Consider the following 26,733-nt stretch of genomic DNA (forward strand, 5'->3'; position numbering starts at 1 on the left):
GAAGAGAATGGCTTTGACTGTTAATTTCTCTTCTATGGAAAACTGCCATGTCCAGATTTGGGATTTGGTGTTTGGAATTAGAAAAAGAAGTCAAAATTCCCTGTAGACTGAAGAAAGTAGATTCCAGGTTGTCAAAACACTTTGTTACTGCTGAAACACGGAAACATGTAAATGTGCGTACGAGGTAAAAATGAATATTTGCCTACAGATAAATTGAGATGAAGTAAGCTGAAGCACGTTTACTTATCAAGCCAATTCATTTAGTCATTTCTTGATGAAAACTCTGTCCAAACATCAGCATGTTTCCCATGCAGATTTTGGATTTTGGCGCAGCAACACTTTCTTTACTTGACAGAGCGCGCTGTCTTTGAAACCACGTGTTGCTGGCAGCTCCACACAGCTGGGAGGGGGCCTGGCCCCTGGGTCCTGAGCCCCCCGCTCTGCCCCGGGGTCGCAGCTCCGCAGCCTCAGGGACACAAAGCTCACCCCTGGGAGGAGTGGCTGGCGGGGACTGGGCAGGAAACACAGAGGTGACCTTTTTATCATGGATAATGTCTTGTGCAATGAGTCATTCCCTAAATGGTGGAGGCATTACTTTAGGTAAGAAGTACATCTCATCTGGGTAACTGGGGTGGCTTCAAGTCTGGGTGGCTTCTTCCACCAGCTGTGCTGTTTGTCACCGGTGGGAGCCTCGTGCCCGGTGCAGCTCTCACCCCAGCAGTGTGGTTATAGCTTTCCTGGAGATTGCTGGGCTAACCAGGAATGGTTAGGCTTGAATGGTGCAGCCTGATCTTGGAGGAGACTTGTAAAGATCTGTCAGATAAGCAAGGATGCATTTTCTGTGAATACGTCCTAAATCTTTTCCGGCCACCATTCAAGTGTGGGCTCTTACAGAAGCAGCTTGTGCCAGGCACGGCATCTTCACTCCCTGCCTAGCCTCAGCCACTGCTTTCTGGCATATTTTCTTCTCCAGTTGGGTAACTTGTTAAGTGAAAGCTTTGTGCGTCAACTGTCTTGTAAGATTTTTTTACAGTTTCACTGTAGTGGTGTTTAAAAATGAACTCTGTTATTGTATATGGCTCTGGAGCGCTTGGCTGTGTGTCAGGGAGGAGCACTCCCTTAAGGAGCATTATCTCCCTGTTGCTCAATATGTGTCTTGAACTTTTCTATGGGGCAGCTCTTCTGGCAGCTGCTGGCAATGGGGCACGGGACCTGATGACCCTCAGGTCTGCTTTGATGTGGCTGTTGTCATGCCGAGAGCGTTCATCAGCTGTTTGGTCTTCATGAAGTATAGAAAGTGTTACCTTAACAGACCTCTATGGAGTAATTCAGTGTGGTAAATATTGATCTTATTTACCCAGTTTTCTGAATACTTTTTGCTTCTACTGGCAGTCAGAAAGTCTAAGACGTTATTTCTATTGAGAGCTGAAAATACAGGGTACTGAAGCAAAAGAAAAACAATCAAAATGTGAGCTTTCTGCAGCTTTTGCAAGGAACTGCATATTGTGACCCCTTGCCTTAGTGCTCTACGTCATTTCTGTGGAAGCCTGTTATTTATTATATTGGAGATAACTGTTCGAATTCATCCATTGTAGATGCATAAAAGTATGTTCCCACTCAAGAGGGAGAATTTAAAGTTACTTTATGAGCAAGTACTTCCTGCAGTTTTTATTTTTTGTGGTGCTTGATGTTCTTTATCCTCCTAAGACTTAAAAAAAAATAATTCTTGCCTTGAGATGAGGTGGAGTTTGAAGAATAGAAAAGCACCAGACACAACTTCATCACTTGCCTACAACCCCCTGTTAAATACATCCTTCAAAACCATTTTTTAGAGTTGTTGCTGCAGAAGCAGTGAGAGCATTCACCCTCGCTTCGCTATGCCAGGATCAGCCCTCTCAGGAGCGTCCCAAGTAGCAGAAAAAGGTGGAGGAGGGGATTTACCCTTGAGACTTGTCTGTACTGAGAAGGGAAGTACCAAGTGGGTGGATTTCCTACAGCAGCATGAGGTGTGCCACCACACTTGCATTTTCCTTGTCCTTTGACTGAAAAACAGAAGAAAGCACCAAGGGAGTGGGATAGAAATGAGAAGAGAGGGATGGTAAGGACATGAAGGATTCCCTAGGCTGTGGGATGTGCATTTATGGGTCTCATAATAGGACTCATGTTTGCAAATGTTTTTCTGCTTTTCCTAGTAGGAAGCAGTAATCCAATTCTGTACTCTTAAAAAGAAGGATCATTTATGTTCTCAGCATGGATGCTATTTCCAATTTTCCACATCCTTTCAGTGCCTCAATAATCTCTTGTGAAGATACTGTGTTGTTTTTTTTTCTTTTTTTTAGATGAGGTTGTGTGGTGTCCTCCACTAAGGCCTCTGTGACTGTATCTCTGGGAAATTAGTTTTGCGAGGCATATCACATGATAATGTGTGCCAGAGTCAAGAATCTGTGTAATTATCTAAATGACTGCATACTCTGTGAGCTGTAGAGTTGAAGTTGTGGCTTCTAACCTGGGCTTTATATAATATCTAGTTTTGTCTCATAACTCACATTATGTCATTGAAGTTTCTAAAATACGTCTCCGGACCACTGGTAAATTCGGAAATCTGTTTTGCCCTGTATTAGGGATTGGAGGAGCTCTTGAATGATTTGTAATGAACATTGATCATAATTATAGGCATGCCATTTTTTAGGCTTTTGAATGTGTGTCCCCTCAATGTTTGTGTGACTGTTGCAGCAGCTGCAAATACTGATGTAAACACAAGACCACATCCATGCAAAGAAATCTGTAAATGATCAGAAGACTTTGATACGCACTGAAGTAGGGCTTTCCTTCCCTGGACTTTAAATAGCATCAGCAGGAGTTATCTTCCCAACACATTTTTACTTTTCTTCATAATACGGAGGAAAGCCAGCTTTGCCTTCCTTTACAACGAAACCCTGTACATGGGTAATACTCCCACTAGATCCTGATATCAGGTTTTTAAACCATTTGCACATTGCAGGAGAATGTATAAGGGAGGGAGGGTAAATATTTAGAGAAGAAAAAGGTACTGTCATAGCCTGAAGCTAGTGGGTGTGTGATACAGACACATCACCTACAAACGTGTCGTAGGACGCACCGTGGTGAGGTAAGGCACAAAACATCCTTCTCATCGTGTGCCCAGAGGTGCTGGACCTGACACTTCCAAGAAACAGCGGACTTGGGTTTGTTTTCAGAGGGCTTGTTCCCACGCAGTCTCTAGCATGCTACCCTGGCTCAGGGCTGCACGTTGCGAACAGAGCATTTCATTTTCCAGCTTTGCCTGTGGGGAAATGAATTAGCATGTTTTAAGACTCTCTGCTTCTTCTTGCAGAGGTCACAACTGATTCAGTGAGAACTGGCTTTGGCTTCCTATGACACAACGGTCTGAGGGGAAAAACATCTGTGAATCCTGGCTTAAATGGATAATTTGAAATGCAGATGTGTCATTCTGCCTGGCCCTGATGTCCACAGGGGCAGGGCTGAGCCTGCTGCTGCTGCTGACATGGGTCTTGCATTGTTCCCTGGAAGTGTCAGAAGTGGAGAGCAAGCTGTGCTTTTTGGGTCCCTTGGGGAAGCGTTCAATGCCCTGACCCACTGACTTCCCCAGTGGTCCCTCTGTCTTTGTTCCCTTGCTCGCTCACAACCTGTCTCCTGGTTTTGCCCTTCCTTCAGGCCAATCCTATATGCACGCAACAGGGAGAGAAATGGGAGGGGATGGATATACTTTTCTTCTTCCAGTTCTGCAGGCTGGAGCCGTCCCAGGAGGGCAGGAGCGCTGTGCTCCTGCTGTGATGTCTGTCACAGAATGAATCTGAGGGTGGCTTATGAATTTAAAATGAACTAGTAGCAGTTCTAAGCATCGTCCTGCACGTCTTGCTCTTAGAATCATAGAATCTTTCCGGTTGGAAAAGACCTTGAAGACTTGCTCCTGATTTTTCTCTATTCATGGAATGCAACCTCATGTTAGAGAGGGAATTGTCCTGCTGGCTCTGCAGCAGGAAGGCAGTACCAGAGGAGGGGACGCTTTATTCATCAGCTCCCAGCGCTTTCATCTGTGCTGCCAGCCTTTGTAGTCACACCTGCGGGTACCCCCGGAGAGTAGGAAATCCACTCAGACAGTTGTGTGGCCATAGGTGCATAGTGCATCCTACCAGTAGTGTTTTCTTCAGGCTTTTTCTCACTTAAGACCCTTACGTCGTCTTCTTGTCATTCTCGAACATGTTTCCTCCTGCCCTACTTCATGTCTCGAGAATGAAAGAGTTAAAAATCGGCATTAAGGGTTTTACAGGTAACTGTTTATTTTTACTGTTTCCTGCAGGCAGAGCTCAAAGGTTGAGCATCATTCCTGATGCACTAAACTCTGTTTCTGCCTGAGAGGGCTTCCTTCCTGATGGAGCAATTCTTTAGTCAAATTTTCTTTCCCAGCCTTCATTCCAGAATGTGACCAGTTAATATTGGGTAGTTAATACTGGAAGGAAATATGGCCTTCAGTTCTTACGTTTAGGCTTTCCCCTGTTGGCTTTCAAACCTGTGGGACTTCTGAAATGTTGAGTTGCGAGTGTTTATGTGTTTCCTTCCAGGGGAGTGGGCAATGGGAGGAAGTCATCCATTTCCTAGAGTAATTTTGGAAAAAAAAAAAATGTGTTAGGAGGAAGGATAAAATAGTGGTTTTGACATCTTCAGAGAAGGTTTCCATGTAATACTTGGAAAAAAACCCACTTCAGTTTTATCAAGAAAGTAGAAGAGCTTGAAATCACAGTGAAGTATTCTGCTCCCATTTTGTTCATTCAGAAAATGCACTGGAAGTTGCATTTTCTGAAGTACTGAAGAACAAATTGTGTTGTAGCCGGAGCCAAATGCTCTAGTTCCAAATAAAAGGTTGTTTGTACAACCCATGTACTGGAGCGTGCCAAGCAGCCGGAAAGCGCACGACAAGAGAGCAGCGATGAGGCTCTAGATGCAATGCTTTGCCAATCCTCCCGTTTTCAGGTCTCTTAAACTACAAAGTTTCTCTTGCTGCTTGGATGGAATAACACAGGTCTGGATCCCATAAAGCAGTCTGCATTCAGTGGCCTGATAAAGTGTTCTTAATTTTCTGGAATAGGTTAATTTCATTTAGGTAAGGGAAGGCAAAAAAAGCAGGCTTTTCAGGGCACTGCCAAGTAAGAAGATTAAGTCAGCATCAAATCCATTAGCGAAATGATTTATCTATGTTAGCTTACACCATTTCAGCCTCTTTGTCTTGCCTTTTTTTCTTTTTTTCTTTTCTTGGGTGGCAATTTAGGTAACCCACAATCATGCTGCTGTATTACAACATTACATGGTGGTTGTTCTGCTTAAAACTAGGTTTACTGCCCTCTTAATGTTTTTTAAGCAGATTTAGTTTAGGTTTATTCTTTTTATAGCAACTTTTTCTTCTGTGATGGTACCTTTTCTTGGAAAACTCATGGGACTTCATTTCTGGGTATATGCAATCCTAATTGTTGGAGGCTACTGCAGAACATGCCTGCAATGAAGAAGTTGCCTCTGTTAATTGCACAAGGATATGTGTCCATTATTATTCAGTGTCAGCTTGGAGCTTCCTTTCAGGAGACCTGTGTCTGGTCTCCATGGTGGGGCCTGCTTGTGCCTGATGGACAGAGGTTCTGGTATCACTTGAAGTCTAACCTCTGATGGAGACTTTTTCCACCTTTGGGTTATTTATGACATGCCTGTCTTTTGTGGATCCTTTGCTAATGTCCTGGTCTTGGATTTTGCAAGTCCTACCAAGAAACATGTATGCCAAGTGTTATCCCTGCCTTCGTTAGTCGTGCTGAAGCAGTTAGGACTTCAGGGAAAAGTCTTGGTTTAGAGATTTCTGCTAATAACTCCTTGCTCAAAATGAGCTATTCAGTTTTCCTGTTCCAGGCTGAGGCATGGAAAATGAGTTAATTTGACTTGAAGCCAGCAGCATTCTCTCAATAGTATTGCAAAGTTACATCTGATTTTTCTGGTCTTTAGCATCATTGATACACAAGATGAGTTAAATATTGAGCATCAAAATGAAGCCAGTTTTCCCATAGGCTGGTTCTGCGTTGTGTGAATATGAACTCAACTAATACTCGTCCCAGTTTGTGGTTTTGTAACGACTAAATTACCCAGTTTTCTGGAAAACTTGGTCACCCTACACATTTTTAATGAGTACAGTCACTCACAATACCCCTGCTCATCTGGCGACCAGTTTCCGTTCTACAGAATTTATTTTTTTTTCCCAAATAAGTCATTCAGTCTTCTCTAAAATGTGAATGAAGTTGGCCTTCAGGAACAAAAATTACTGGAGAAAGCTGACATTTCATTTCTCCAGGAAACTGGGATGAAAACCAGGGATGAGCAGCACTGATACTCTGAGGTTTATACCTACAAGGGAAGAGTGTGTTCATGTCCAGCTGTTGTTGGTAGGTGCTTTTACTATGAAAGCCATCTTCGTGTGTTGAAATATTTGTAATTTATGGTTTATATAGCAAATATGTAGGAGCAACTTCATGTCTACCTCAACACAGGGCCTTTTAGGGTGGTTGTGTGGATGTTCAGGTTGGTTTAGCTCCTTGAGCCCATGAGAACAGCTTGTTGGTGTCCAGAGTCTCCAGACATGCATCTTTGTTCTTGATATTTCCCTGTTTCTCAAGGAGGAGGGCAACAGCTCTGTTTTATGTGATACTGTGATTACTGGAATTGACTTGCTGAAACCTGACATTGTTGTAATATCCCAAAGCAGCCTCTGCACGTGCTTCAGCTCATGCTCATCTTTCAGGGAGTCCGAGAAACTTGTAGTATTTACCATAACAATGATTTGCAGTGCTGTGTCTTCCATAATTACCAGACCATCTGAGGCTTGTATAGAAAGTGCTAGTAAAGAAATCCAAATAAAATGGAGTAAAGAGAATAGGTTGGTTCCTGTCAAAGAGCACTCCGAGGTCCATAGTGCAGCTGTAGCTGCTTCTGGTGCAAGACTTCTTCGCAGACACTTCTGCAGGTATCCCTTCCATGGAGTCACATCACCTTTGAGCCTCTGCCACATGTGTTGAAATGTTCCCACAATGGGCCGTGGGAGCAGGGTCCTGTAGCGTGTCATGCTGTGCGTGCGTATGGGAGGCATGGGGGATGTTTTGTTCTTTTGATGAAAATGTCATTGCTTTTGCTCTCAGTACCTCAATGTCCTTCACGTGTTCCTTTCCTGAGTAGATGTTGCTGTCACATAGCAATGTATTGTACAGTTGCTGGTAGTTTTAGCTGCTTCAGTCTTCTTGGCTATTACATAGTGCTATTGTTATGGCCAGGGTTACAAAGCTATGCTGTTGTGCATAGACAGCAAAGCTCTTTTTCCTGGCTCGTGAGCAAGTGTTCAGTTTTGGGAAGCCAAGAGGTATGTGTGAGCTTTTTGTTAAGTGAGACCCACTGGGAGACGTGCAAGCAGCAGGAGCCTGAAGGGGAAATCAAGGCCAGACCTCAGTTCCTGAGGTCATGGTCTCTGGGAACAAGGAATTAGCTTCGGGCTGCAGTTACAAAGAGGGAATTGTCTGCAAGCTGTGTGACCACCTCTGTTCCAAACCAGGCATAAGTTAAACAATCAACACTCATAGTTTACCCATGAGTCGCATCACTGCCTTCTCAGATGCTGACCTGTGAGGCTGTAGGCAGCTTCTGCCTTGAGCCAGGAGGACAACAGTGTGTTTGTTTTCATGCCGTGTGATTTACAATGGACCTTTCCAATTAACCCCTAGAAATCAGCTGGTGAGGTTTCTTTGGAAGACATCTTTGGGCACTTGCAAACCGACACAGGCTGCGATCATAGAAGCTTTGAAAGTCTAGGAATGGAGCAGGACCATTTTCAATTGCGTCCAGCTTAGACCATGGAAGATTTCCATGCCAAGTGGAAGCTGCAGGATAACCGCTGGATGCAGTGGTCCAAGTTAGGAGTTAGTCAAGGGCTCTTCTGTTTCAGACCACTATTGTTACGAATTCTCAGGGATGTTTGGTAACCCAGCTAGCCCCGTCCTTTTCCCAGGCCAGCAACTCCAGTCCCAGCACCTCTAGCAGCAAAATGTGCTTCTGATACCATGGTGGGGTAACGGCTTCACCTAGTTGCGTGGGAAGAGTGTTGCCTACTGAATTTACACTTGCATGTGCTGCAATTCAGCTTTTCTCATCTAAACCCCACCCGGCTTGGAGGATTGAGGAGAATTCCAGGACAGGTAAATAAGGCTGTGCTTCTGCTGGCTTTATCCCACTTCTTTCAGTTGTTCTTGCATATCGCAGGCTCCTGCACAAGGCTGTTCAAAACGAAGTGTTTAGTTTGGGAGAACTGTCTGAGAGCCAAAAGGTGAGCGCATCAGAAATACTTTAATTTCTCCTTCTATTCTGCCATCCACTGAACAATGTCCTTGTACTGTTCAACATCGATGAATGCAAGGAAGGCAGATCTTCTGCTGGCAGAGCAGGAAGCCAAAACATGCAGAGGTAGTGGTTTGCTCAAGGCTACATGTCAATTAACTGGGAACGTCCTTGCCTGAAACAAGAATGGGTCTCTTATTTGTCCTTACTGTCAGTGCTCCAATATAAGAATAGCTCGAACTAATTAAATGCAGAATTAAGCAGTGCGATCACCTCCTGCCCTCTAAAGAAATACAGAACAAAACCTGTCAGCACAGCATCCTCATGCTGTGGGATAATCTGGGCTGTCTGGCTGGTTAGGTACTTGTTTGGTTTTTCGATGTTCGTTTTGGGTGACTGAAGCAGGATCATCCTGTCCCCTCTGGAGATCAGCATCCTTCAGGCAAATGTATAGCTTGGCTTGCAGGATACTTATGAGTCCCAAGCATTTCTCAGTGGCTGCTGTGGTACCTCTACAAAATCAACTTCAGGTGTGACCTGTGTAAGCCTTGTGCGCTCCTGTGCCCTGCTGCCAACTCCCAGCAGCCTGCATGGGTGAAACCAGTGCCTGGTGGTGTAGAAAATTTGGGAGTGCTGGTACTGGGAGACAGGTATGGCCTTGACCTATCTGGGAAGAAGGAAACATGTGGTCTGTTCCAGGACTACATTCATATTGATGGTACAGACCCATCAGCATCCTCCATGTTGAGTGTTCGCATATTTTTAAGAAATATTATAACACCAAGTGAATAACGGCAAGATCCAATCTGGTAAGATTTATTACTTTAATATTGGAGGGTTCCAGTTTATACCAGATTAACATATTCATAGGGTTTTAAGAACCGCTTGGGTATTAACAGTTACCTTTTAATCTGAAATCTTTGCAGAGGTCTCATGTCACTTCTGCCCTAATCACTCAGCCTGTTTGAATTTCTTTACGTGATATTTTGAGACTAAATACGAAAGAGGGAAAATGGCCCTTACTTTTACAAGCTCCCATTTGGTTTAACAGTTGCTGTGAGTTCTGTCTTGGCTTTTCAGCTGTATTTGCCACTTTGGCAGTGTGGTTTTGGCTGTCAGAATCTTACAGAGTTGTCATGAAGTGCGGCACTTTTTTCTTTTCCCCACAGCTGTTATTTGTCATTTTATATAAATCTGCCTTGTTAAGAGTTTTATTCCTGAATAAATGGTAAAAAGACAGTTAGTGTCAGAAGGCAGTGCTGGCCATCATGAGAGTTTCTGCTTTGTTGCTGATGTAGAAGCCATTGCTCTCCTTTTAAAGGGTGTGTTATGTAGCTGAATTTGGGAAAGACTTAGAACTCCTGAGGGAACAAAAGCTGGCCCCTTCCACTGTTCTGCCCTTTCCTATTGCCTTGTCCTAATTAGCAGTTAAACTCCATGCCCTGCACTCCTGGTGCCGAGATGCCGGTTTCTGGCCATTGCTTGGGGTTTGTGTTTTCATTGCAGTGCAGTCAACACCGTGTGTTTCTCTGCTGTGCTCCCAACTGAAGGCTGTTACATCTGCTGAGATAGCAGACAGGGGCCTGTGCTCCTTGGGATGCACCTTCCCCAGCCTGGAGCTGGGGAGGTTCTTGGGTGGTTCAGACTGGAGAGTTTGCTGCAAGAGCTAGCCTATGTCATTTTTTGTAAATCTGTTACCGAAGCTGCAAATCCTGGTTTCTTCTAGCTCTGACGTTACAAATAACTCTCTGGATCCCATAGAATATATACAGATACTTGACTGAGCTATTTAAATCTTCAAAAACTTCATGTGGTTGTGCAAGGGTGGTCCTGCCAGACTGAAGATGACCTCCTTGCTCTCAGAGGTGTTTCCTGAGGTGCCTAAATGAATGTACAACCAATGTCGGTGCCTTCACATGCCTTTCAGGGAAATGCACATCATATCATGCCCTGCTGCCAGCTTTGCTCAGAAAGCAGAGAGCATTTGCTGGACTCCACGCAGTTTCTCATTAATGTGCAAAGCTCTCATCTGTTTCCGGCAATGTGCCAAGCAAATTTTTTGACAGAATTTCCTCAAAGCTCTTTGTAGTGCATGCTAAGCTTGCCTTAGATCTCCCTGTCCTGTCTGTGTATCTAACAGCTTGCTTTTGGGGCTCCTGATGAAGAAGGAGGTGGGCAACATGCTGTGAGTTTTTGTTGCCTACCTTGATATATGCCTGTGATACACTCCTGCTGAGCACTAGAGATTCTCATCCTTTCTAACCCTGTCAAATCAACCACCTCTCTGGAAGGTACCTTTAATGATATGTGATATTGCAAATAGCTGTAAGATTTCATGATGAATGTATGACATCGGTGTTTGGGTTTGGACACGAGGGTGTCTCACTACGAGACTGTATTAAGCCCATGCTTCAGTTCATCCTTAAATATTTTGTTACTTTGGAGTTTATTGATAAACAAAAATACTTCACTGGGGACAGATAACAACATGGGATTTCAGCAATTAGATGAAAAATATCAGTGAATCCTACTAAAGAGAGGAAATGGAGGGTCACAAAAGGCTCTGAAGAGACTGGGAGGCAGGAAGTAATATCTTAGGCTTAATACATGACAGCTCCTTAAAAATGCTCTTCTTAGATAAAGAAAGTCTAGGAGTGGAGAAGAGGGCTTTTCAGAAATTGCATGGAGTGAGTGAGGTTTTTCTTTTAGAAACTTAGGAATCTTGACCATTTCCCTTGTCTTTGAAGAAGATGGCACATGGAAGTGTGCCCTCTAAAACTGAGAAATTCCAGCACTCAGGAGCAGAAGGCAGTGTGGAAAGCCATAGCTCTTCCTCTGTTTTGCCCCTGCCTGGGGGCAGGTCTCAGCTGTTGAATTATTCCTTTGTTTCTGAGCTTGCTCAACCAAGCTTGTCTGAGCTTGTCTAAACATCTTTTTTTAGCAAGGCAGCTTGGGTTTGAGTAAGGGAAATGTCGATCAGGAAATGCTCCTTTGTGTCAGTAATTTTTAGGAGGAGACACTGTGTCTGAGATGTATGGTCAACCGACCTCCCAGGGTCCCTTCCAGCTCTGTTGTCACCAATGGGTTTCACAGCGATACCCTTGGCCATACAAACACTGAAAGGGGGAGCAGAGTCTCCCTCACCAACCACCAGCTGGCTGAAAAGAGAGGTCCATGCGGGATTGGCATGGAAGGGCTCGCATGCAGCCCTCTCTGAGCCTCCCTGGCTCATAATGGGAGTCAGAAGGCTCAAGTTACCCCTTACCACTTTGAAGTATCCTGATATGGATGTTAAGGAGTTTTAGAGAGAAGAAATCTCTGTGATTTATTTTGTGCTGGGAAAAGTTCAGCAGAGGTAAAAAGGGAAGGGGGGGGGAAGTTTGGGGAGACACAGAAAGCACTGTCACTTGGTGTTGATTCTACGACTCTAAAAGTAGGCTTGCCCTTATCACTACAGATGAGAAAGTAGGACTTGGGGGTATTTCAGGATCAGGAAATTGAGCTAAGTACCTCTGAGTTTCTTTGGCTGACATGCATGGCCTTTTTTTCCATGTCTTATTCTTTCTGGTGTTTTTTGCTGAGGGCAAAATGTTGTTTGTGTAAGAGCAGAATCCAGCGATGCTCTTGTACTGGAAGCTGTTAATGGCAGAGGTGTCTGTGTCTGCCAGCCTCATCAGTTATGACCTGGATATTAGCTACCGTTAGACTCCCTGTTGAGATCCATGTTAGAGCACACCCATTTGAACAATTTGTTCACGTGGGCTCGTGTCAGAACATGTCGACTGTGGACTTTACTGCAAAACCATCTTTTCTGTTTTAATATACCCACCCATTGCACCTCTAAGATAATCTATTAAGTTTTATAAGTCATTAGGAAAAAAACCGAAGCAGATGCCTTCCAGCAATACATTTGGGACTCCCTAGTCCAAGTTTCTCACATCAGTGATAGTTTCTTGTTGCCCATCCTGTACCCAGCCTTGACATGAGTCCTGTAAACCCTGTGGAATATCTGGAGCAAAGCTTTTGATGATGTTCTGGGAAACACTGTTTTTTGGACTCATTTCTGGGAAAATGGAAAAGATCCTTTAGGGCATACATTGGTTTTTTTAGGTAATTTTTTCCAGTATCATTATTATTCTGATTGAATCAGCTTTAGCTGTTTGCATTGGACTTTTGCCCATGCAATTGTATCAGAGCCCCTAAAGTGTTCCCAGGTGAAAGTAGCTCTCCATTTCCAATGGGATTAGTAAATAGTTGTGAATGAAACAGGAGGTCCAGAATACATTTTCTTGTACTTTCTAGTCTCAAACTTACATGCACTACTTCTCTCACAGTTCACATAGTGTTGACAAAGCCATCAAACCTTGGGTCTTTTTCTTTCCCCATCTGTAATGTAAGGAATATTAGTCGTCTTCCTAGCAGATTGTGAAGGCTGGATGAACAGTAATTTAGGTAGCTCAACCCTTTCCCTTGCTGTGGGGCTGGATGCTGGGTTTGGAGGGCTGGCTATGCACAGGAACGTAAGTAGCTCCCCCCAGATACGCTGCTTTCCTGTCCCTTGTTGGTACCACTTCTCTTCCAGCCTCATCCTTGCTGCATGTGCATACTGTGGCAGTACCTGCTTCATTGCCAGGTCTCGTGTGAGGCCACAGGAGAAAAAAAACTGTGGACAGGAAGGAATTCTGTACACTAAATCTACCCCATGTTTCTTTTTTTATAACCTACTTTTATAACATTGGCTACCAAGTGTTTGAAAAAATATATTAAGGTCATCAGAAGAAAACCCAATCAACTGCAGTGCAGCACTGTAAGGCATACCAGGACCATGCTGTAGCCTACGACAAGATAAAGGAGATAAAGGGGATCCCATTTACGTTCCTTTTTCCTAACTCTGGTGGGAGCTGTGCAGAAATATCTTTCCCTGATTATCACCCTGCTACTGCTCTAACACCCAAGCTTTCATTTAGGTAACGTCTATTTGATTCAGTACTTAACTAGCAGACCCTATGTTTTCAGTGCTGAAAAGGTGAGCAGAAAGGAGATGGTTTGTTACAGTGGTTGGTGAAAAGGCGATTTATGAGAAATCTGGTATGTGCTCAGCACATCTCCGTCCACAGCGGGGTGTGCTGGCCCCTGCTCACCAGTCATGTCAGTGAGGTCTTTGCTCGACCAGTGAATTCCTCACCCCAAGCCCAAATCAAGGAGGGACTTTAGAAGGCCAGCTTTGGTTTAGGAAGACATCCATCCTCTGGCTGATCAGATCTTGGGGTATCAGGATGAACACTGGGTGTGTCAGACAGGAAGCCCCAAGTAGGCTGAGTCTGGAGAATTATCTGAGAGCACCAGGGGGAGAGTAAAGACGGAGGCAAACAGGCCTGCTTTCCCTCCATCTCCTGCCAGCCATGTTTTTAGCATGTTTATTCTATGTGTTTATAGCAAGAGGATGCTGCTGCTGTGTAATTACAGTGAGGACAGATTTAACAGCTAAGGCAAATTAAATGCACCTCTGCAGTGTTCATTTGCCTGTAAGCAAGTCTGCTTTCCCCCTGCAAGTTATGCAACGACGACTGTTCTCCTTACATCCCTGCATTCCCCTTTCCTTGGGCTTTGACGCAGGACAGTTTTTCTTAATTAATAAACCTAAGATTTGCCCTGTAATACTGTAAGACAAGTGCAGGCCAGTACAACTTCCATGTAATGCTTTTCAAGACAGCTTGCAGAGGTAGCAGATTGACAAGCCCACTTGCACTGGGTTTGTTTCAGATTTGCCCTACCTGTGTGAGATCAGATTTTCGGGTTCAAGGACTGGCATTTGTTTCCAAAACAGATGAGAAAGGGATTTTGGCTAAATAGTGTTTCTGGCACAGAGTAATCTCTCTTGGCAGTGGAGAACAGGAATTTCTGAAGTTCCTGAGGTGGCAAGGGAAACAGCCCTCCTTAGAACAACCCAGAGTGGGAAAAGGGGATAAGCTTCCTCCAGACACAGGAACCCTTCTCAGCATCCCTGAGCTGAGGATGCTCAGAGCACAGGTGCTCTGTCTCAGTGTGCGTACCCAGCATAACTCTGGTCTGTCAGCTCAAGTTCTTCTATTACTATCCCTCTAATCATTGATTTAAGGCTTATTTATTTCATATGTTAATTACTCCTGTGTCTAAAAATTAGCTCTGTTTTTGTATGGCAAGTGACTTATGTTAGTCTCTTGTTCTTGTTGGACAGAATGCGAAAGGAGATCCTGCTGCCAGGATCAGAATGGGTCAGAGCTCTGTCCCGAGCCTCCGTTAGAAAGTGAGGCTGGATTCGGGGCAGCATTTTGTGTTGTGCTGGTCTGTGTCCAAACTGAGCACTCTCTGTTCTAAGCTCAGCTTGCTCTCTCCTGAAGTTGAGTACTGCACAATACTACTTCGTTTCAAGTCTGAATCTTTAAAAAGGGCATTAAGGTGGTCTTGAAAAGGGCATCTGAATTTGATATTACAGGGTGCAATGCAACCCAAAAGGCACTCCATGTGTATGACAAACAACCCTTATAATAAAGAAGTGCCTTTAGGGTTTCATAGGGGAAAGCTGGCTGCTTTGAGTCTCTACCTCTTTGCTTTGGACAGTCCTCACCTCATACAACTTCTTTGGTCCATCCTAGAGGCTTAACCAACAGAGCAGCCACAGTCTGAAAAGGTGTTGCCTGTGGCAGACTTGGAGAAGATTTGGTCCAGAATGAATTAAAGGCTAAATGTCCTTCACTGATAGAAGCATTTTTGTGTGGTGATTTTTTTTTTGTTGTTAGCTTCATAATTTCCATCTACAATTCATAAGAGTTACAAGGAAAAAAAGAAAAAGCCTTTCATCCCCACCAAATAAATAGAAAGAGCTGGGACTGGAGAGAGACTGATCCATGCGATTGCAAGGCTGGGAGGCCAAAACAAGCTGTTAGTGGTGGCAGGGTGACACCTGCTCCTTGCAGTGGAGGTCCATGGGTGTAGTGACTGGTGCTGTCACGAAGGTTTAGTCAACAAACTGTGCTGGTGAAGCAGGAGGAGGAGCAGGAGCCAGCTCCTGGCTCAGCTGAGGCGGTTCGGCAGGGCTCACCAGGGCAGTCAGACATGATTTTTATCACTAAAGTCTGCTGTATTCAGATCTGAGTATATGCTCTGCCTGACAGCTGCCTAGGAATTGGTTGCTTGCACATAGCTTCTTTCCAGGCCAGAAACACACTTTGACCAGCACCAATAGCAAAAGAGCATTATTAAGTCTATTAGGCCTGAGTTCACAGATTTTATTTTAGAATTGTAACAGATGGCAAATGGTGGTGGTACAGCTGCCAGGACCAGGAGAGGATGGATGCTGGTTTGTCATTTCAATGGATGCTGGCAGTAACTCACATTTATGTTTATACAGGGCCTTTCCTGTTTCAGAGCACTTTACAAACCAGGTGATAAATAACGAGCTTGGAGTTAACACGGGCTGGTAGAGCTCATCTCTGCGCTCCTGTGGCCAGTGTGTGAGGGTAAACGTAAGGGCATCAGCCTGCACTTCCTACATAGCCTGGATGGGAATTAGGCAGCTGCTTAAAATCACATAGTACCACTCAGCAGGGATTTCAGGCAGAAAAGCAGGGTAAACAGCTCTAATTCGGAGGATGGTGCTGGTAACCAGTGTGTCAAGTGGGAGTTTGGGTAGCTAGTCTCACTCTTCTACAGCTGCAGGAGGATTTGTTCAGACTCTTCCCAAAGACCTGTCAGCTCCCACAGGAAGCTGCCCTAGGGAATAAGTAGCCATCAGCCATGCTGTCCTTGAGGAGTCAGACACTGCAGGCCGTGCTGCGCGGGCTCGGCTGGTGCTGACGGGGTGCTGAGGCTCCCTCTCGCTAGGTGCAGATGGGAGGGTGGCCCCAAGGGCCTCCTGCCTCCAGCACTTGCTCTCCATCTGCCTTGCTGGGACGCGCTGTGAAGGCAGCCCGTGTTTCCGAGCTATCTGAACCCCAAGCATTTGGAAGCGATACAGGGAGGAACTTTTAAGTTGGTTGGCTTGCTAACTCTAACCTGGCTGCAGGCTCCGAGTTTGATGAAGATAACAGTTAAATGACAGGAGTCAGGGGCACGTAAGCAGATGGGGTACATTTTAGCACTTTTTTTGGTGTATGTTGAGAGCCAGATGAAGACCACCACGTATTCCTCCTTCATTACTAGCAGATCTAGTTGCCATCATTGCATCCAGGAAAAACACCCTAACAAGAGCTAAGTTTAGAAATCCAGAAGATTTCCCTCATGTGAAGGGTCAGAACTTCCAGGGAAACACAGGAAGGAGTCATTAAAAGGCTCATAGATGAACAGAATGTGCTATTTTAAAAAAGTTGAACATCGTTAGGGGTAGGTAAAATGTCAACTTGACATTGTTTCCCCTTTCTTTATACTATCTTCAGATCATCGTTTCACGAAGGTGTGCCTAAGTTGAGCCAGACATGTTAGGATTAATGTGGAATAACAGGGGGAAGTTTGCAAAATAGTGTTTCTCTGGGGTGGTCTAAAAACATCTTTTGGATTTTATAATATCTGAAACTCTGAATAGGGGGCAGTCACTCTGCACTGGTACCAAAAGAGGGCCGACCTCTTTTTCAAGGTCCAGAAGAAGAAATAATTGAAATAATTTTTATTCAGTTGAGAGTGAATGTCCAGCTACCTTCTGCATCACACTGCGGGAAAAAATCACCTCCTTTACATTGTTTCCAGTGTAATGGTAAGTGATATAAGGAAAGATAAGAAACCATGTGAGCAGGGCTGGTCTCTAATTTTCAGCCCATTTCCACAGACTTCTGAGCTCAGAAATGACTTTGAATCTGGATGGCCTTAGCCAAATGAAAGTTATGAATCTCTGGGGTGTAAACACTGCAAATGATTGCCCTTCACTACATTCAATCAGAGCAGCTGAAGGCATGGCTCAAATATGTTTTTGACAGCAATGCAATTAAAAGGTCATGACCTAAAAGTAAATCTTAAATCCAGTAATCCAGTCCTCTATCTGGCAGTGTAATCAATTCCTTTCTTAAACCATCAGCCAAAATAATGTATAGCGCATAACAAAATAAATGTAATTGAAGTGCTGGGGAGCTGGTCCTTTCTACTTCAGTAAATACTGTGAGGTTTTTCTCCTCCTCCTGGAAGTAAGTCTTTCTCACAGGTCCAGAGGGAAAGACAGCTTTCATGCAACTGTGGTGATATACTGATGAGATGGCTCATGAAGCTTGCACTCGTGATGCCAAAGTGATGCCGAAACATCTGGTCATGAAGAGCACAGGAGGAGGCTGAGACTTCACTTTGCAGAGTGCCTCCTGCTCTGCCCTGGCCTTGCTCCTGCGTGGATGTGGGGCTGGCACAAGGCAGGAGGCAGCACTAAGTGCCCACAGTTTTCCCATAGGGAACAATGCCAGTAAACCAGGTAACGATCGGTAGCCCAGGGCATACTGCTGTTCTCTGAATTCACAATTGTGCTGAGAGATCTCAAAGGACTTTTGCCAGGAAAAGTTAAATTATTCTGGAGTTTTCTGCTTTTGTCTAGGACCTTCATGATGTTCTTAAATTGGATATCTCCATGTACTCTAGCCTAACATCCTAAGGATGCTGTGGGCTGGCAACACCTCCAGTCCTGTCTGTTCATTACCCGCTGTATCATTTTATGCAGCACAGTCAGAAACTGAGACCAGTGGGCAGCCCAACTGCATTGTCTATTTAACTGCAGGAAACCAGGCTTTATCCCCCTCTGAATCCTGATGGAGCAGTGATAACAGATAATTGATTGAATGCTTTTTACTTTCTTTTGTTTATTTCTTTTGTTGAACAGACTTCCTAAATACACAAATCAAATCCTCAATTGGAATTTGTGGATTAATGACTTGAACAACATATCTTTTTTTTTTTTCCTGTTGCCTGGATCTTGGGGAGGGTTTCTCTGATTTTCACTTGTGCTCCCCTGTCAAACATTTTCAGTTGTCAAAATGGGTAAGTACACGCTGGACTGTTGTACAAGCACGTCGGATGCATCAGTGCTTATCAGAATGCTGAAAAGAGGCAGCAATTAGCCGTCTGGGATTTCTCATGTGCCATTTTGTTGCTGTGTGTGCAGTGTTCACAGTGCCCTGGAAGCCAAGAGTTTGCATGGAGCAGTGACATGGGTTGTAGTCCCCTACAGAAAGATGGTTCTTAATGGTCTTTACTGGGGTGAACACTGTCTCCCCCAAAGTGATCCGTTAAGAGTTTGTGATGTAAGAAATGCTTGTTGGTGAGGGCTGCAGGATCAGGATCCCCCAACACCCCAGTGTCATTATCTGTTTAAATTACAACAGTATGATTGCACACACTCAATGGTATCTTTATATTATAAAAAGAACAAAATTGATTGGAAAGTGTTTTCTATGAACTGCCGTTAGTTTGCAGAACCGAGTATACACTTCACGTCTGCAGACTGGAGGTTAGTGAAATATAAGGAAATGCACAGTGAGTGGCAGGTAAAAATAGACAAGAAAAGGAGGCTATCAAAGCTAATAAAGAGTCTTGTTGCATGCTGAATAAAGCTTTTATTACTTTATCTTTTTGCTTGGAGCAAACAGTACATTTTGTTTCTGTTTTGCAGTGAACGTAAGCTTTGGAAGGTTAAACAGAGAGTGTTAGGTTACGGTAAGTGGTCATCAGAGGCTTGCTTTACAGTCACAGCCTGTTAAATTGTTTACTGAACCTTATTTTATATATATATTTCTCTGAGATTGATGTGAGTCTTAATTCCAGTGTATCTTCTTGTGGATGTGAGTGTTGAGTTTTTTCATAAAACTTGAAAGGAGAAACATGAAGTTTTAAGACGTTTTTTATATAAACCACAAATAGTAAGGTGTCACTGTAAACATGCCAGTCACCCCAACAAACTTTAGCGTTACGTCACTGTGTATCTTAGCATGTTTTTCTCAACACAGGTTTCTATACCTGCTGTTCTAACACCGTCAGCTATTCTGGCTACAGCCAGACAGGCACCAGAATCTGATCTCACTGCTCGAGAGAGGTTGGGACAGTGGGGGGACTGCTCATGCAGCGAGCCCCCACGGGACTCATGTCTGTCATGGGTCAGCTTCTCACCTGCTGGTCTTGAAGCTGTTGTATGTAGTTTTCTTTGCCTCAAAATGCTGTGCTGGGCACCAGCTATTTGGGAGCAACTCAGATGCCTGCAAGGTGGTTGGCAGGAGGGGCACCCTGGGCAGCAAAGCCCTCTTTCCTCCTCAGTTGGAGCTGCATGCTGCTGGGCGAGCAGAAGTTGATCCACAAAACTGTCTTGGCTTTGGTGCAACTCCTGTCACTCAGGACTTTTCAATTTCGGCATTGAGTTTACAGATAAGTGTCGGCCTCAGGCTGCATTGAGTGTCTGTATCTTATTAACCTGAAGCAAACAGTTCTGTAATATCTCAGCAAGGAATGTCAGCCAGAGAGAGTTTCATATGGATAACAGAAGAAGAGTTTTGGGTGCTTGCTATGGACATTCTGAGATGTAGAAGAACAGCCAATTTTCAGAAAAATATTTTACCTCCTTTCCCCCTAAGCCTGCCTTAAATTTTAACCCTGCTTCTAGGTTCAGGATACCGAAAACACAGCCTGTGTGTACTAAAGGACAGCCTGCAGCTGCTGTGTGGGAACAGCAGGGAGAGGCTAGATCTCTGCAACTGGAGCTTCTGCACCAAGGGATTTCCAACAGCCTCTTGAGGCCAGCAGGGCCAATGACCCTTGTATTTGTACAGCAATGCTCAGTTAATCTCTGTAGAAGAACGATGTCCTTTTGTATGAAAGTCAGGTGCTGTTTGGGCAACCTGCCACTGAAGACCTTTATGAATGTACTTTATTGATCTGCAGAACTCGTTGCGGTATTTCCTAGCACCAGGACTTGACAGTAAGTCCTCAGATAACCTGTGTTGTTGGATAATCCAGGCAAAATGAGAGGCAGGGCCAGGGAACTGCTGGAATAGAGGAGCAGGCTGTTGTAGTGAGCAGAAATAGGATTATAGGAGTATGGGATGCAGGAGTGGAGCTCAAAGGCAGGAGTACTAGGGCAGAAGATGTTCTGGGATAAACTCCCTTTTGTATTACTTGCACGTGCTTATAATCTCTGCTGCTGGGCTTCAGGTTGTTTCGTGGGGTTATTTTTCCAAACACTTCATGGATAACAGGCTATCATACATCTATATAGCTTTGTGTTGGACCTCTATAATGTAGAAAGATTTATATCTTCTCTGAAAAGGTGGCCAAGTCTGTATTGCCAGTATGCTTGTGACGGGCTTGCCTTTCTCCAACACAGCTGGGGAACAGAACACCGTGGCACATCAACCAATTTATACTAAGTAGAAGTTAAAAACAGGACGGAAAATGTGGAAGCTAATAAGGAAATATAGTCACATGCCCACAAAGAGAAAATGATACATCTGAAAATAGTGTCACAGAAGCAGATAATTTTAAATTTGAGATAAAGTCCTGCTGGTATTATTTATGGGCAGGACTCCTTTGTTTTATAGTGGAAAAAATGTAAAAAAAATACAGTAGTGAAGATCGTTGGCAGGACACTGCTCTTTACCTTCCCTAAAAGCCACTCATCAGATGGCTTGCCATTCTGCAGTGTTTTTGGGAGTGAGGGTCTGATCTCATCCTACAGAGGACAAGGATGTCCACAGGGCCCAGCACATGAAGGTCACATAGCAGACCAGGGATGGTGAGGCTGAAGCAATGTTTAACTCGGGGTACTCCTATTTTAATAATTAGCCAACAGCCAGTTCCCATGCTTTGAAGGGTGTGTGCTGCATTGGGGGCATGCAATGTGTCCCCTCTTTTCAGTACTCAGTTGTTAAAAATGCACTGATTTTTCAGAGGACTGACTGGCAAGTGGCTGTTATATCGGTCTGACCTTCATGTTCATCTCACCAGAACAAAAACGTGAAGTCGACCACATTGCCAAGTAAAATGGAAGATGGGTTTGGTTTTGTGCAATAGTACTGAGTGAACCTTTCTGACCTTGTTTTCAGGCACCTGACACCCTGTCAGGGAGATAGGCCTTCTAGCTGATAGGAGAGCCAAGATTGCAAGGTGAAAGCACAGAACAGAGGATGGCAGGTTTGCTCTCCAAGTAGAGGAGGAGATTATTCTTGTCTTGATAAAATCGTTTCATTATCTCCCTGCTGGAGCAACATGCAATGAAGTGCTGTCAAAATAATACACTCAATACTGTGCTCTTGGATTGAATCCAAGCTACTAAATCCATCCTGTGAATATTATTTTTATAGATTTCCACACACACCCCTATATTTTTACTTCCTCCCAACTATTCAAGTTAGTGAAGAAAGACTGACAGAGACTGCTCATTTCTCCCAGCAGCTGGCAGTGATGTGAGGCTAATTGTCCCTATGATTTTGCTAAGTTTTGGATTAAATTCACTGATGTGCTGTCTTAAGTAGGGAATATCCAGCTTTGTTCTGCTTTGCCTGATTCAGAACTGGCTGTTGAATGCTGCTGTCTTTCATCCCCAGAAAACGCAGAGGCTTGCTTTCCAACCACCTGTGTATATAAATGTGTATCCAAGTGGGACAGGTACCAGTGAAGAGGGACAGTTGTAGTCCCATCAGTGGAGTCTGTCTCCAGCATCCTCTGGAATCTCCTAAATTGGGTTGCTGATAACTGTCTGTCTCTGTTTTGCTATCTTGAAAATTGTTTTTGAAAACCTTTCCAAAAGGCAATTCTAGTGCTGGGGACACATTGTGCTTTTTGTTGTGCATATTTTGGATCAAATGAATTAAAGTTTTGCTGAAGAGCATTTCCTATCTGGGGTGCCTGCATAAGCACTAAGCCTGGCCACAGGTGGTTGTGCCCTTCACAGTGGGCATAAATAGAGGTAATTATATGAGGAACAGGTTCAGTGACTGCATTTTAAAAAGCTCCAAATAAGATATTAAATCCACAAAAAAGCAGCACTGAGGCACAGCAGCCACAGAAGTTGTGCGCTGTTGTAAACTTGTGTACGTGAAATCTTTCTGTCAAAAGATTTCAGCACTTCACATGTCCTCTGCTAATACTTATTTTTAAATGATGCTTTGTGTCAGCTGTCTCAATGCCACACTGCCATGGGCTATTCTCAAGTCTGAACTGTTTTCCAGTCAGTCTTAAGTGGACCCTGCTGCCTGGTATGAACTATTGACTTGTTCTGATAGGTTTCATTGGCAACAAACATAGCAACGAGCCAAGTGCAATGGCAATGCAGTTGTCGTTTCTGCCAGTCCTTGGGTGTATGTTCCAAATACTGAAGCCAGTGACCTAGCTGAACTGAGATCTCAGAGAGTCATTTCATCAATACTATAGAAAAAGGCCTAATTTTAGTGGTTTTTTCATATCATCTGGTAGACAGCAGGATATGAGAGTTTGAACAGAAGGTGCAGGTGTGATCAGTCAGCTGGGATGTTGCCTGTAACACACAGGGGCATAGGTGTTAACACCTTAAACATGTTAAACATAGCCTTTACTGGTACTCTAGTAATATATTCCTTCCTGCCATTGCAGATATACCTGAAGATAGCAGAGTTAGGAAAAACAACTAATTTTTCTAGTGCGCTGTCCTCTAACTGCAATGTTGAGCTCCTCCTGAAATGAGTTTGTCTCAGTTGTCAAAAAGCTGAATACTGATAGATGTTCTTTTCAACATTATAGCTGGTCCTGTAGTTACACCAGTTCCCAAAAGACCTCAAGGTTCCTTTCTTAATGCATTCCTCTACTCTGACTGGCAAGTGGAACAGAAGGGCTTTTTGCCTACCTAAAAATACACCAGACTCATAAAATGAGCAGCAACTGCTTTTAGAAAGTCACTGGTTGCCCAGGTCGTTCGAGGCTGCTCCACACAGTGGAGCTGATGGGTGTTGTCCAATGCAATGTGCCATTTTCAGTTCAGAAAGGCTTAAAGTATTTTCTGTTTGTACAGACTCTCAGCTCTCTTTGTTTCAGATTCCATATGAACAACCTACAGCGTATACTCTGCAGGGATGGCTGACGGCAGCTTATTAATCATATTCCCTGCCCAGGTCCAGACAGTTTAGGAGTGACTGACCTCCCATATTGCATTGGACAACTTTAATATTAACAGAACAGGAAAACATACCAAATAAGATAAGCACCTAAAGGCTGGCTTCACCAAGGCTCCCGGAAGAACACATGCTCCTTAGCATGAACACTGCAGAAATTCTCGTGAAAATATACCTGTTCACATGCAAAAGACCAAAAAAGACCTTTCCCGCGCAACTGCTCTCAGTGCAATGAATAAACCACTGAAAACTTAACCTGCCCACCCCAATGATGGACAGAGCTTATGTGAAGTGTCACTGTGTGATGTTAGAGAAAGTATCGTGTCCTATATAGTATTTAAAGGAATGAAGTTCTCTGCAGGACAGTGAATGCTAGGTGGCTGCCTGCTGACTACAGTCGTGCTGGCTGATTAACAAGGAGAGTGAAATCCTTCTCTTCTTCACAACTTAGAGGAATGTTGGAACCTGACCCCCAGCTACAGCAGAGTTAAGGGTAACACTTCCAGTTTAGAATTTTCTTAAGGTGGAATATGCAGGGTAATCATGCTAGTTACTCTGTTTCCATCACTAGTAGAACAAAGTCTGATTTTCTAGGGCCTCAGATTCCAAATGGAGGGTAGAGTGAAGCCCATGAGGAGAGTTAGGCCTAAAGAGGAGTTCTGAGTTGCAAGCTGTCTATCTGGACCTACACTCACCTCTCACGGTCTCTTCTTTTTTGTAGGCAACATCTTTGTCGTCAGTTTGTCTGTCGCAGACCTTGTAGTTGCAGTTTATCCATACCCTCTGATCTTGAGTGCCATTTTCCATAACGGATGGACCATGGGAAACGTTCACTGCCAGATAAGTGGGTTCCTGATGGGCTTAAGTGTCATCGGGTCCATTTTCAACATCACGGCAATTGCAATCAACCGCTACTGCTACATCTGCCACAGCCTTCAGTACGATAAGCTCTTCAACCTGAAGAACACCTGCTGCTATCTCTGTCTGACCTGGATACTCACGGTGGTGGCAATTGTGCCAAACTTCTTCGTTGGCTCCTTGCAGTATGACCCCCGGATTTACTCCTGCACCTTCTCCCAGACGGTGAGTACGTCATACACCATCACAGTGGTGGTGGTTCACTTCGTTGTCCCACTGTCTATCGTGACATTTTGCTACCTACGGATCTGGGTTTTGGTGATTCAAGTCAAACACCGGGTGAGACAAGACTGCAAGCAGAAGCTCAGAGCAGCTGACATCCGGAATTTCTTGACTATGTTTGTAGTTTTTGTCCTTTTTGCTGTGTGCTGGGGACCATTAAACTTTATTGGCCTTGCTGTTTCAATTAATCCTTCAAAAGTGCAGCCACACATTCCAGAATGGCTTTTCGTCCTGAGCTATTTTATGGCCTATTTTAACAGCTGCCTCAATGCTGTGATCTATGGGCTTCTCAACCAGAATTTCCGGAAGGAGTACAAAAGGATACTGCTGACACTCCGAACTCCCAGGTTGCTATTCATTGATGTGTCCAAGGGTGGGACAGAAGGAATGAAAAGCAAACCATCTCCAGCTGTAACAAACAACAACCAAGCTGAAATACACTTATGAGTCAGAACAGTGCTATTTATTCTGGATTACAGTGGTTTATAGAATATATAAGAGTCTTTCTATGTGTGCATTTCACAGCTGGTATTGCTGGGCCCCTCACGCAAAGAAGGAGCCTGCTACCTTTCATGCTCAGCTTTTCGCTGCGACATCAAGGCTTTGAGTAAGGATTTTCAGAATGGAAATGACTCATCTTTATCTTTTTTTTTTTTTTTTCATATGCCATCTTTAACCATGTGCCTAATTAATAAGTTTGGTTGCTTTTTGCCACAAGCACGCCAATACCCTCCAGAAAGGAAGCTTCCAGAGTGCATGAAGAAATGCAGTTATGCTTGAAATGCAACCTTCAAGAGCCAGCAAAATTGCCATATATTACAAAGAAACCTTTCTCCCCCCCACCCTCAATTCTATTTTTTTAGCATTCACGTAACCAAAACTATAGCAAACAAAGCATAAACTGCATGACTTTTTACCTTTTCAGTTAGGTATTAATAGTATTAGCCAATAAGCATACATATAGGCACAATGACTTCCACTGCATGTGTGTTCATTTCCCTTTTTCTTTTCTCCTAAGGTTTAGAAGCTATCCTGGCAAAAGCCAGACCTAGTCAGTGTCTGGTGCACTCATTTTAATTGAATATCTACAGATATTGAGTACCCTTGCACTCTCCTTTCCAGGCTGTGAGTAAGAATATAACATATGACATAATCTAATTGCAGGAAGATTCTTGGAGCCTGATTCCAATTTAGGCAGTATCCTGTCATGGCCAGAATTCATGCCAAATGTTTTTCAGAAGTCTCTGCTACATGACCATCACAAAAAAGATGAACATAGCAGAGTCCCATCTGTTTAATGTAGATGCTGGCTTTTAAGTTCCAGTAATATTTACACTTGCAGACAAAGGGAGAAGAGGAAGGAAGTGTTTGTTCCAAACTTGTCTCCTTTTTCCCACTACATAACATGAATTTGATTGGGTGAAAAAAACCCAAAACAAACCCTGGAGAATTTTTTCCCATTTTATTCCTGTACAAAAGCTGTACAAATTCATTGGCCTGGGAGAGGAAAGCTACTTAAGCATATTCATACATCAGTTCTCAGTTAAAGCCTGAATTCTGTTATCTGTGTCATTGGAAACAATGTCCTGAAGTGCTGGAAAGGACAGTATCACATTAGAAACAAGCACATGGGCAAAGATAAAGCTTTCTTTAATGGGGTGGGTGGGTGGGTGGGGGTGTGTGATGGCAGCTGTCTGTATATAAGACTTCTTTTTTTCCTTAGCTTCACTGTGAATTCATCTCCTTATGGTTTTAAATGTGTGGATCCTGCTTTGAAACAGTCCCATAAAATCAACAGGTAGAACTCCCCTGGTGCGACTCGACCTTCAAGCTAGCAAACCTGGCTTGATGCTGGTGTACTGAGAGGCAGTGGGAGCTGTCTGATGGAGAGAAGCAGGTCTGAACACTGTGGGTCTAATAAGGACAGCAGCCAGTCCTGCTCCTGAGCAAAGAGTGCAGTCTTCTCTCTTGGATCGTAGTCAAAGCAGGACTAGTTCCCAGGGCTGAACCCTGAAACTTCGCAGTAGCATGTAGGTGCCTAGAGATGGAGGTATATAGGGTTTACAAAATCCCTGAGCAGGCTAAGTGCCTAATCTTTAGTGAAGTCAACAAACCATTTGTGCAT

At 44.0% G+C, this 26,733-nt stretch overlaps 1 protein-coding gene across 2 annotated transcripts in view; it reads left to right on the forward strand.

Moving 5' to 3' along the window:
• GPR50 (G protein-coupled receptor 50) overlaps window positions 1-26,265 on the forward strand; it is a 47,326-nt gene extending 21,061 nt beyond the window's left edge. The window contains exons 1-2 of one of the 2 annotated variants that reach the window (XM_056359728.1): window positions 11,765-18,378; window positions 24,190-26,265. In XM_056359728.1, the coding sequence (XP_056215703.1) occupies window positions 18,375-18,378; window positions 24,190-25,055 (870 nt within the window). In that variant the 5' untranslated portion in view covers window positions 11,765-18,374 and the 3' untranslated portion in view covers window positions 25,056-26,265. Of the gene's footprint in view, window positions 1-11,764; window positions 18,379-24,189 lie in introns of those variants that run through there. The other variant, XM_056359727.1, reaches the window with a different exon arrangement.
• The last annotated feature ends 468 nt before the right edge of the window (window positions 26,266-26,733 follow it).

The sequence above is a fragment of the Falco biarmicus genome, chromosome 14 (assembly GCF_023638135.1).
Source record: "Falco biarmicus isolate bFalBia1 chromosome 14, bFalBia1.pri, whole genome shotgun sequence".
Taxonomy (NCBI): domain Eukaryota; kingdom Metazoa; phylum Chordata; class Aves; order Falconiformes; family Falconidae; genus Falco; species Falco biarmicus.